This window comes from Mauremys mutica, chromosome 2, assembly GCF_020497125.1.
Source record: "Mauremys mutica isolate MM-2020 ecotype Southern chromosome 2, ASM2049712v1, whole genome shotgun sequence".
NCBI classification, from domain to species: domain Eukaryota; kingdom Metazoa; phylum Chordata; order Testudines; family Geoemydidae; genus Mauremys; species Mauremys mutica.
Window position 1 is genome coordinate 205,642,872 of NC_059073.1, and position 12,252 is coordinate 205,655,123.

Sequence of the window (12,252 nt, forward strand, 5' to 3'; positions counted from 1 at the left end):
GCTGAGACAACAAAATCCCCTCTAACTGGGTGAGAGGAGTTGTATCAAGTTTGTAATGGTCCCAGCTCTTTCAGACATAGCAGACAAAATTAAAACCCAGATTCCCTTCATGATAGCTTGTTGCTATTCTTTGCACCTGAATTAGAGTGATTCACTGAGGATTATTGAATCAAGGGGTGAGTGGAGATGGTATGAACAAAATAAGAGCAAGCCAAAGTCTTAACCTTTTTCAGATTCTGCCTTCCCAAACAGTCTGCAGAACAGTCTGCCTTCCCAAAAGGAGTCTGGCTCAGTCCCTGAATCTCTACATCACAGATGCCTTTTAGGCCCAGAAGTCTCTTTTTGGGAACCTGCTGCCGTTCCTCTTAAATTTGATATCTCCCTAGAGCTTCCCCTGGAGTTGTGATCCAGAGCATGAGATGTGTCTAGGGGTACATCTACACTACAAGACTATTTCGAATCTACTTAACTCGAATTTGTGGAATCGACCTTATGAAGTCGAATTTGTGTATCCACACTAAGTACACTAATTCGACTGTCTGAGTCCACAGTAACGGGGCCAGCGTCGACTTTGGAAGCGGTGCTCTGTGGGAAGCTATCCCACAGTTCCCGCAGTCCCCGCTGCCCATTGGAATGCTGGGTATAGCCCCCAATGCCTGCTGGGGGAAAAAATGTGTCGAGGGTGGTTTTGGGTAACTGTCATCATTGAACCGTCAATCACGCCCTCCCTCCCTGAAAGCGCCGGCGGGAAATCTGTTCGCGCCCTTCTCTGGTCAGTGACAGCGCGGACGCCACAGCACTGCGAGCATGGAGCCCGCTGCGATCATCGCTGCACTTATGGCCGTTGTCAACTCCTCGCACCTTATCGTCCACCTCTTCCACAGTCAGCTGCTGAGAAATCGGGCGAGGAGGCTCCGTCAGCGCGGTGAGGACAGGAAGTCACAGAGTGGCGCAGACCTCTCACAAAGCAGGGTACGCCGCGCAGTGGAGATCATGGTGGCAATGGGTCAAGTTCATGGTGTGGAACGGCGATTCTGGGCCCGGGAAACAAGCACGGACTGGTGGGACCGCATAGTGCTGCAGGTCTGGGATGAATCACAGTGGCTGCGAAACTTCAGGATGCGTAAGGGCACTTTCCTTGAACTCTGTGACTTGCTGTCCCCTGCCCTGAAGCGCCAGGACACCCGGATGCGAGCAGCCCTGAGTGTGCAGAAGCGAGTGGCCATAGCCCTCTGGAAACTTGCAACGCCAGACAGCTACCGGTCAGTAGCGAACCACTTTGGCGTGGGCAAATCTACCGTAGGGCTTGCTGTGATTCAAGTAGCCCACGCAATCGTTGAGCAACTGCTCTCAAAGGTAGTGACCCTGGGAAACGTCCAGGTCGTCATAGATGGCTTTGGCGCGATGGGATTCCCAAACTGCGGTGGGGCTATAGATGGGACTCACATCCCTATCCTGGGACCGGCCCACCAGGCCAGCGAATACATTAACCAAAAGGGCTACTTTTCTATGGTGCTGCAAGCACTGGTGGACCATAGGGGACGTTTTACCAACATCTACGTCGGGTGGCCGGGCAAGGTTCATGACGCGCGTGTGTTCAGGAACTCTGGTCTGTTTAAACGCCTCCAGGGAGGTACTTTCTTCCTGGACCACAAAATAACGGTTGGGGATGTGCAGATGCCTACAGTGATCCTCGGGGACCCAGCCTACCCGCTAATGCCCTGGCTCATGAAGCCCTATACAGGCGCCTTGGACAGTGAGAAGGAACTCTTCAACTACCGGCTGAGCAAGTGCAGAATGGTGGTGGAGTGTGCTTTCGGACGTCTCAAGGGGAGATGGCGGAGCTTACTGACTCGCTCGGACCTCAGTGAAAAAAATATCCCCGTTGTTATTGCTGCTTGCTGTGTGCTCCACAATCTCTGTGAGAGCAAGGGGGAGACCTTTATGGCGGGATGGGAGGTTGAGGCAAATCGCCTGGCTGCTGATTACGCTCAGCCAGACAGCCGTGCCGATAGAAGATCCCAGCAGGAAGCGCTGTGCATCCGGGAGGCTTTGAAAGATAGGTTCCTCGGAGAGCAGGGTAACCTATGACTATCCAGTTGATTTACAGAGAAGCTGAACCTGAGCCTGTTTCAGTGACTGTTGACTTCGATCTGCGGTTACATACCCCGTTCTCCAGGTTTCCCCCCTTCCAACACACGTTTTAAAATAAATTTAATGGAACACTGATTATTAATAAAGTTTTCTTTAATTATGAATTCCTGTTCAAGGGTTGAAACATGGACGCAGACTGTGGTGGGTACGGTGTGCACTGATGTACAGACCGCTTCTACACTAGAGGAATGACAGGCTCCTGCTCCTACAGCGGTCTCTGGGGGGAGGACGGTTGCAGGTGGGTGTGCAGGAAGGGGTGAGGGGTGCCGTCTTTGGGACGGAGTTTGGATCCAGGCTCTGGGCTGGGGGTTGGGGCGTAGGAAGGGGTGAGGGGTGTGTGGGAAGGGTGAGTATGTGTCCGTGGATGAGGGCTCTTGCTGGGGCTCAGGGCATCGGAGAGGCTCGTGGCTAGGGTGGAAGGGCATGGTAAGGGCAGCCTGCCTTGCCATTTGTGGATGGCAGGCGCTAGGACCCTGGGGCAGCATACACCTCACAGAATGACCCTGGTGCCTAGTGACTGCAGTCTGTGTGTGTCCTGCTGTTGATCCTGCCCCCAAGTCTGTACCCTGGTAATGGAGGCTGTCCTATGCAATTAAAAAACCCCTCCCCCCCTTCACACAAAGTCTTCTGACAAGGAAAACGTGACGGAAACAGTGAATAACAACAAACTACTCTTAATACTCAACTACACAGTGGGGGGATGAAACTTGGATTTGGGACTGGGTGATCCAGGAAGGGAAGCACTTCTCAAAATTTATGGCATGAGAGCTGTTTGGTACATGAGCGCTCTGCTGGGGTGGAGTGACAGTTTTCACGGCCCCTAGCGCCCCTCCTTCTTGTGATTTTGGGTGAGGGGGGGACAGAACTTTGTGGCGGGGGAAGGCGGTTGCAGATACAGTTCAGGGGGGCTCTCTGCTCCTTCCTGCGGTCCTGCAGAACATCTACAAGGCGCCGGAGCATGTCCGTTTGCTCCCTCATTAGCCCAAGCAGCGTTTGAGTCGCCTGCTGGTCTTCCTGCCGCCACCTGTCCTCCCGTTCGCTGTGTGAGCGCTGCTGCTGACATAGGGTCTCCCTCCACTGTCTCTGCTCGGCCGCCTCGGCTCTGGAGCAAGCCATCAGTTCCGAGAACATGTCGTCCCTAGTCTTTTTCTTTCGCCGCCTAATCTGCGCCAGCCTCTGTGAGGGGGATGCCGGGGCAGTTTGTGAAAGAGCCGCAGCTGTGTGATGGGAAAAAGGAAGTGATTTCCTTGAAAAGATACATGTTTGCGAACACTGAACACAGTCTACTCAGTTTCAGTGAACAAGACCATACAGGGCACCTAATCTCACGAGCTCTCAGGACAAGTTCGAGATTTCGGAATATGCTTTCATTGGCTGCGGTCTTGCACAGGAGATCGGACAAGCGGGGCGGTACAGCTGAATCCGTGTAGCAGCCAGGCCTGGTAAGCACTACACTATAGGCTGCTTAACAGTTAATGGATAGCTGTGCCCTCCCGCTGAAGGCAATCTGGAAAGCATAAAGTCTGACCCTGTTCCAGCCCCTCGCGGCTGTGCCCGGGAAAGATCACTGTATGCTTTTCCTCTGCGGCCTCCAACACGTGGCTGTTAAACGAAGGTCATTGCTATGCAAAGTAAAAGTCAAGCATTCACAATAGTAACAGTACACTAATTGCCCTAATTAGATGCAGCAGTCGCCGAACGAGATTACCCTGAGGCGGGTCACTCAGAGAGAGAGAGAGAGGATGCTGCTAGAATCCCTGCACAGACCAGGACCGTATGCTGCCATGCTGGTGGAGGCAATGATTCCGCTGTACATTAGGATGGCCTGGCGCGGAAGAGTGTGCTTCCACGGAGCACCAAATAAGGCACCTCTCCCCAGGAACCTCCTGCGGAGGCTTTTCGAGCTCCTGTACGAGAGCTTCGTGGAAGTGTCCCAGGAGGATTTCTGTTCCATCCCTATATGTGTGGACCTTCTTTTTATATAGTTTTATATGGAAAAGTTTTTATATAGTTTTTATATAGTTTTTATTCCTGTTTTTTAAAAAATAAATGTTTCCATGTTTATAGCACTTACCGACTGATCCTTCCCCTGATTCTGAGTCCGGGTTAACGGCCGGGGAGGGTTGGTAGGGGATCTCTGTGAGGGTGATGAAGAGATCCTGGCTGTCGGGGAAAGCGGTATTGTAAGCGCTGTCGCCTGCGTCGTCCTCCACAAACCCTTCCTCATCTTCCCCATCGGCGAACATCGCCGAGGAACTGCCCGTCGACACTATCCCATACTCAGAGTCCACGGTCACTGGTGGGGCAGTGGTGGCAGACCCACCTAGAATGGCATGCAGTGCCTCGTAGAAGCGGCATGTCTGGGGCTGGGCTCCGGAGCGTCCGTTTGCCGCTCTGACTTTTTGGTAGCCTTGTCTCAGGTCCTTGATTTTCACGCGGCACTGCGTTGTATCCCAGCTGTATCCTCTGAGTGCCATGGCTTTGGAGACCTTCTCGTAGGTCTTTGCATTCCGTTTGTTGGAGCGCAGCTCCGAAAGCACAGACTCATCGCCCTACACAGCGATCAGATCCAGGACTTCCCGGTCTGTCCATGCTGGGGACCTCTTTCTATTCTGGGATTGCATGGACTCCTCTGCTGGAGAGCTCTGCATCGTTGCAGGTGCTGCTGAGCTCGCCCCGATGTCCAAACAGGACATCAGATTCAAAGTGCCCAGACAGGAAAAGGAATTCAAATTTTCCCGGGTCGTTTCCTGTGTGGCTGGTCAGAGAATCCAAGCTTGGACTGCTGTCCAGAGCGTCAACAGAGTGGTGCACTGTGGGATAGCTCCCGGAGCTACTAAGTTCGATTTGCATCCACACATAGCCTAATTCGAGATAGCCATGTTGAATTTAGCGCTACTCCCCTCGTCGGGGTGGAGTACCGAATTCGAACTAAAGAGCCCTCTAGGTCGAATTAAACGGCTTCCTGGTGTGGACGGTTGAGCGGTTAATTCGAATTAACGCTGCTAAATTCGATTTAAAGTCCTAGTGTAGACCAGGCCTAAGGAAGCCCAGAGTACATGTCCTCTGAGACTTCTCGACATCCAGTAACAGAGCCCAGCTGAGAGACCACTAGGTAACATCAACTGTCCTCAGCCTCAAGGGAAAGGGTTTCTGGACTTCCCCTCTTTTCAAGGTGCTGGCCATGCAGAATAATGGCAAAGCAATCCTAAAAAGCTTTCTTGGCACTAGAAGGAAGCAGCACTCTCTCCCCAGCCTGTACCTGGAGATCATGATGCCATTCTGGAACCAAAAGCAGAGGTGAGCTAAGGCGGGGAGTATCTGAGATTAGAGGTAAGTGTGTCATACAATACTTTACTAAAGGTAACTCATTTCTATTCCAATCCCTGTAATCTTTAATATAACTTTAATACCTTGCATGTAGACAAATGGCCAGACTGATTCTTTCTGGTCCAAACTGGGCCCCCACCAGTGTCAACAACTGGAGGGCAGATGTTCTTCCCTCAAGATTTCACATTGTTTATATTGCTTGATGTTCTGGGGGAGAAGAAACCATCTGATGCAAAAGCACGTACTGAGTTAAAAGGTAATAATTGGAGATATACCAATCTCCTAGAACTGGAAGGGACCTCGAAAGGTCATTGAGTCCAGCCCCCTGCCTTCACTAGCAGAACCAATTTTTGCCCCAGATCCTTAAGTGGCCTCCTCAAGGATTGAACTCACAACCCTGGGTTTAGCAGGCCAATGCTCAAACCACTGAGTTATCCCTCCCCCCTTATCTTAATCCAGCTGAAAATCTTGCCAGTTCAGACTATGATGCCCCTCCAGGGAGTGAACAATTACACAAATTAATAGGTCCCTATCCATTCTGACAATAGCTTTTAATAAGGACACTTCAGCTGCCGGTCTTTCTTCGATCGCTATTTCCTCAAAACCAAAAATGGGGGAACCTGCTTGAATAGGAGGTGAAGCATCTTTCTAGGATTTATGGACATTTCAATGAGCTGCCGCCCCCAATCTCACCCTGCTTTGCAAAACATGTGTGGTAAAGCTGGGAATCAATTATATTCTTTTCTCTCACTCACGACAAATTTCCCAACCCCTCTCCCAAAATGTGTCCTTTGTATCTTTCTTCAAGACCCTACCATATCTATTGAGGCCACCTGTATAAAAAGCAAATTGTAACCTTTACTACTAAGCATCACTAATTTTTGCTTTTTATTGGCTGTGAAATATTTGTATGAAAGCCACTATGCAGAAATATATTGCATTACATACATTATATGCCTGCGAAAAGAACCACTCACCTAAACATTTGGGGCAACAGTGTCCAGAAGGAATGTGACTGAGATGCTGGGGACATGACAGAATGGGACAGACTTCTTGTACGCAGTGTGTCCTGCCTCCCTAAGGGAAAATAGGCTCAATTAGGAAGAAAAAACAAACAAACCAAACACGTGCACACACACACACACACACACACACTGGTGACAAGTCTTATAGAAGCCTTAGCAGAAACAATATTTGCCCACATATATTTCTATTCATACCTGTCAGAGATTATATGTAACTGCCATGAAGCACTTCCTACATTCCTTGCAGAATCTCTATATGTATTACTGTTTTTCACTCTGGTAAACAATAAGCAAGTGGTAGCTTCACGAAGAGAAGTGCCTGGCTAACTGATTTCTCAATATGGATGTGGGAAAATCAAATAGAATAAAAACATAACACATCAACCTTTCTTGAGGTTCCAAACAGTTGCTGAACACTTTTTTCCATTATTTTTTACCGCGTATGCCGCTGCATAAGATTTCTTGGTTTGTCTGTGATAGAAAGCAGAGTTAAAGAACAAAAGTAAGAGGAGAATGGGTATTCTCCCAGTATTTTCACCACTTCAGGAATCCCAAGTAGCCACAATCATTCCTGAAAGCCCATTCTCAGTCCAACTGTGCACACCCCAAAAGTCTGCACTGTTCAGAGAACAAAGAACAGATAGTTAATGAGATAGAATGAGTGTGGCAGATAGAGAGAGGAACGAAGCATATACTGAAGGAGCAGGGGAAAGTGCAGGAGAAAATGAGAAAAAGACAAAAGAGAAACAGCATAGAAAGTGTAAGAATAGAGAAACCAGTTGAAGGAGATCAATCAACAATATTGCGACAAGGGGGAAAGAGTAGAAATAAGGCAGGGCTTGGTTCAGGGGTGATTTCAAAGGGAAAAGATGTTGGCCTTGCAGATACTGGGTAGAGAAAGAGGCAAAAGCGTTGGGACTGGAGGAAAAAAAGTGAAGGTGACACAGAGATCAATATTCTTTACTGAAACATTATTTATTACCTGTAATGCAGTAGTGCTTCAAGGCCCTAGTCAGAAATCAGGGCCCTATTGTCCTAGATGCTGTACACACATACAGTGAGAAAAGACCATTTGTGTCTCAATGAGTTTTCAGTCTAAATAGTAGCCTATGTTTTATTCTAAAAAGGAGGTTTGTAGGGGATGGTGGGGAGTAGGGTCACCAGATCACAATTGTGACAAATTGGGACAAGGGGTGAGTAGTAATAGGTGCCTGTATAAGACAGTCGCTGTCCCTGTGAAATTGGGATGTCTGGTCAACCTAGTGGGGCGGAGATATTTTTTGGCTAAAGATGGAGGGGGAGAGAGAGAGAGAGAGAGAGAGAGCGCAACCTTTCCTCTCTCCACTGTTGCCAAAACCTTTCTGTGCACATCTCAAGACCTCAACCAAAATGTCCTCCACACCCAGGACTGGTATCCAGGTTTTTCACTTTTAAAATCTAGTCACCTTTGTCCCATGAAGGGAGTTCAGTTGGTTAAATCTAAAAGTCCTGCCCAATCCATAATCTAGGGCAGAAGATTCAGCCCACAATATACTTTGTATTCCTGGATGCTGCAATGAAAGAATTATGAGTAGTCTACAGCCATATGCATTCAGGATGCTTCTCTGACCTCCCTTGAAACAGATGGAAAAAGCCATTCTTTTAAGAGTTCACTGTTTGAAATTATGGTACAAGACTCCACCCCCAAACAGTACAATAGCACAGTGCACCATGAGTGAGCTTTTATGTAGCAAGGGCAGACTAATGTAGACAAATGGCCAGACTGATACTATTATGAAAAAAAATAATGTACTGTCTGTACCACATACTGTAACAAGATTTCAGACCCAGAACTCTCCAGAAATAACATTTTTTCCATCTGCCCCAAGGGGACCAGTGAAGTATCCTGAATGCACATGGCTATGGCCTGCTCATAATTCTTTCATCGCAGCATCCAGGAATACAGAGTTTATTGCGAGCTGAAACTGCTGATCTAAATTATGGATCAGACAGGAAACTCTGACAAAACTAAATGAATTCCTTCACTGAGGATTCTTCTGATGCTCAGGGAATAGCTCTTTAGGAAGAGGCACAGGTGCAGAATGAGAGAATGAATAAATCTCTCTCCCTGGCTCACGGAAATGGTGCTGTCACTCCACGGAGGGGAAAGCTCATAGAAGACAGAACCCATCCTGAAAAGATAATGTGAATGAGTAATTAGGGCATGGAGCTGTTGATGAGATTAGGGGGGCGGGAGAGAGAGAGAGAGAGAGAGAGAGAGAGAGAACACAACACTGATGGTGAGTTAAGGAATGATCTAGTAGCTTGGTTGACCAGAGCCCTGAAATCTGAAAGGGCCCCTCCCCATAACCTCACCTAAGGATTTTGTTTTCTGCATATACACATCCCCAGAACTGTTTTGGTGCCCTACTTCTTTGACTGATCAAGGCAAAACTCAGGTGTAATCCTTCTTTGAGAAACCCCTTTCTAGTCTGTTCTGTTCTACTTAGGTTTTTATACTGCACTCCTCACAGTGCATTGAAGAGTTTAGGTGTGTATACACAGACACAGACACAGACACAGTGTGGTTTCTGAGGTTACCCTGTCAAGCCTGTGCTCAGGGCTGAGTACGGGAGTTAATGCAGTTTTGCTCATCCTACCTCAAATAAATTTCATCATCTCTGCATTTGATTTATAATCCCCTTGGTGAATTGAATGAAGTTCCTAAAAAAAGGGGGAGCCTCTAATAAAAAAATGTTCTCTTTTCCTCCAGATCACCTCAGCCCTGGCTCACATTTATTTACAAAACAGCTTCAGTCCATCTCCTCAACAAGATTGGCTGCTGCAAAGCCACAATTGGCAAATATGCTCAGCTTAAATTATATCACATGGTACAGAAGGTCCGGTTATTTCCAGCTGAACCTTAATTAAATGGGGGGAGGGTATTATCCCCCCAAACACCTAAAAGCACCTCCTTCTGAAAATCAGACCCCAAAAAATGTGTCGGAAGTTGGGTATCCAGAAATTAAAGCACCCAAAGCCACTAGCCACTTTTTTAAATCTTGATTGTCACTAAACATAACCAATATATAAAATATTACACAGAATTCTAGGGGATATTTTATCATCAAGAATCTCACAAAATGTTGTTCAGAAAAGGCCCTAGGAAATGTGTTTTCCACCAAACAGAAATGTCTTAATTTGAGAAGTAGGGCCCTACCAAGTTCACAGTCCATTTTGTTCAATTTCACAGTCATGGGATTTTAAAAATCATAAATTTCATGATTGCAGTATTTAAATCTGAAATTTCATGGTGTTGTAACTGTAGGAGTCCTGGCTCAAAGGGTGTGTGTGGGGGAGTCTCAAGGTTATTGTAGGAGGGTCGAGGTATTGCCACCCTTACTTCTGCACTGCTTTTTCGCAGCAGCGCTGCCTTCAGAGCTGGGCCCTCGGGTAGCAACTACCACTCTCCGGCTGCCCAGTTCTGAAGGCAGCAGCACAGAAGAAAGAGTGGCAATACAATACCATGCCATCCATACTTCTGTACTGCTGCTGGTGGCAGCACTACCTTCAGAGCTGGACTCTCAGCCAGCCACTACTTCTCTTTGGTTGTCCAGCTCTAAAGGCAGTGCAGAAGTAAGGGTGGAAGTACTGTGGACCTCCCCTACAATAACCTTGTGCCTCCCCCACCTCCTCTTTTTGGGTCAGGACCCCCAGTTTAGGAAACACTGGTCTCCTCCATGAAATAAGTACAGTATAGGGTAAAAGTACACAAAAGATCATATTTCATGCGGGGAGACCAGATTTCACGGTCCACAATGCGTTTTTCACGGTGGTGAATTTGGGAGGGTTCTATTGATAAGTAATGCTAAATGCTTGTTTGTTTTTGCCTTTTATTTTTAGTTCCTTTGTGCTCAGCACCTTTTCCCCTTCTATTCACCTCTCCTTTCCCTCATCTAGGAATTTTCTCTCAAACTGAATCATGTCTGGCTTTTTATCACTGGTTTCTGATTCCAGCTGTTATGTTGTTTAGGTCCTAAGAATGAAGCAACATTCCAGGTCTCTGCTACTCGAGATAGATATTCCAGGCTTACATATCATCATATAGTGCATGTTCAAAAAGACATAAAACAAATCAACCTATGTCATTTAAAATTATAGTAACTCCACCTGGCCTTCAGTTATTATAGAGAGTTGGTGAGTTTCAAGATTTAAGAAAACATCAAAACCTGTACAATGCTATGATCTGGACCTTTATTCTCCTTAAAACACGTAGCATTACTTGTCCTGAGTTCAAAGTCCCAGCAGGAATCTCCAGTGCTTCAAACAGCATGAAAAGAAGTTGTGTACAAATACAATATGTTGCTACAATAGGTCAAGAAAAAAGCAAATGGAAAATAGTTTGTCTCTCTCCTTCCCAGTATTAACTTTGGTGAACTGAAAATTCCTGCAGAAAATTACAAATTATTTTGCTGTGACAAAATCAAATGGCTATATCCATAATACAAGCCAGAATAGGGAAAGTACAGGTTAAAGATTATCTAGATAAGTTAGAAGTATTCCAGTCAGCAGGGCCTGAAATTCAACCCTAGGTTGCTTAAGGAACTAGCTCAAGCATTCTCAGAACCATTAGCAATTATCTTTGAGAACTCATGGAGGAAGCGTTAGTTCCCATATGAAGAAAGGCAAACTTAAAAGGGGGAACAAAGAGTATCTGGGGTATTATAGACCAGTCAGTCTAGCTTTGATACCTGGAAACATGCTCGAATATATTATTAAACAATTAATTTTTAAGCACCTGGAGGATATGGGGTTATAAAAAATAGCCAACATGGATTTGTCAAGAACAAATCAGTCCAAATCAGCCTAATTATTGGCTTAGTGGATGGAGTGGGAAGCAGGAGACATGATTTATCTCAATTTTAATAAGGCTTTTGACACTGACCCACATAACATTCTGGACAGGGTCTGGGCAAAGGGTTGCTGATTGAGCCCTCTGTCATGCCAGCTCCCATTTAGGGTGACAGATTAGAGCTGCCTGGAGAAAACGTGGCCCTAATTGGGAGGTGGAGACAGCTGCTACCTAATTAGCCTGGAACTATATAAAAGCCTTGGGGGAAGGACAGAAAGAAAAAGAAAAGGCAGGGAGTCCCTCCCTCCTGATGTTGAAGGGCCAACTACACATGGTGAAACGGTGGTGGGAACAAGCCTGTCGATAAACTGCACCAGTGGATACTAACCCCAGGGTCTCAGAGTGATTTTGGGGACTTAGCAGAGGCAGGAGCCAAAGGGCCCTGTTGCGCTCTGCTACGCGTGGGGGCTTGTCTGGGATCCTGTGACAGAGCAAGTTTTGGCAGCCTAGAGATGGAGGAGCCCCTGCAGTGGCTGGTCAAGCAGCACAAGGAATGCAGAAGGCAATGCAGTTTTCAGCAAGCTCACCAGCTGGAGAGACAGGCCCTGCTCACCTGGCAGGCAGAACAGCAGAAGAGCCTGCAGGACTTCATTCAGGAGCAGACTGGCATCCAACAGTAGCTCCTGCAGAAAGTGGTGAGCCCCATGGGAGGTGATGGCGTTGATACCAGACACCTCTGTGTTCTTGGGAAACCAGGGTGCAGTATCCAGCCAGACTCATGAAAGCCCCCCCCCCCTTCCCCGCTGAAACCAAAACCCATCAGAGGAAAAAACTTGCAGAGAGCAGTGAAGGGGGGGGTGAGAGACACACCTAGATCCCTCCTGACAAGGGTAACAAGATTAAGACATCTCC

The 12,252-nt window shown here is 47.3% G+C and overlaps 1 protein-coding gene across 1 annotated transcript in view; it reads right to left on the reverse strand.

Annotated features, from left to right (window-relative positions):
- BMPER (BMP binding endothelial regulator) overlaps positions 1–12,252 on the reverse strand; it is a 212,142-nt gene that overhangs the window by 97,703 nt on the left and 102,187 nt on the right. Inside the window, exon 7 of the mRNA XM_045003070.1 lies at positions 6,462–6,561. Within this exon, the coding sequence (XP_044859005.1) occupies positions 6,462–6,561 (100 nt within the window). The remainder of the gene's footprint in view (positions 1–6,461; positions 6,562–12,252) is intronic.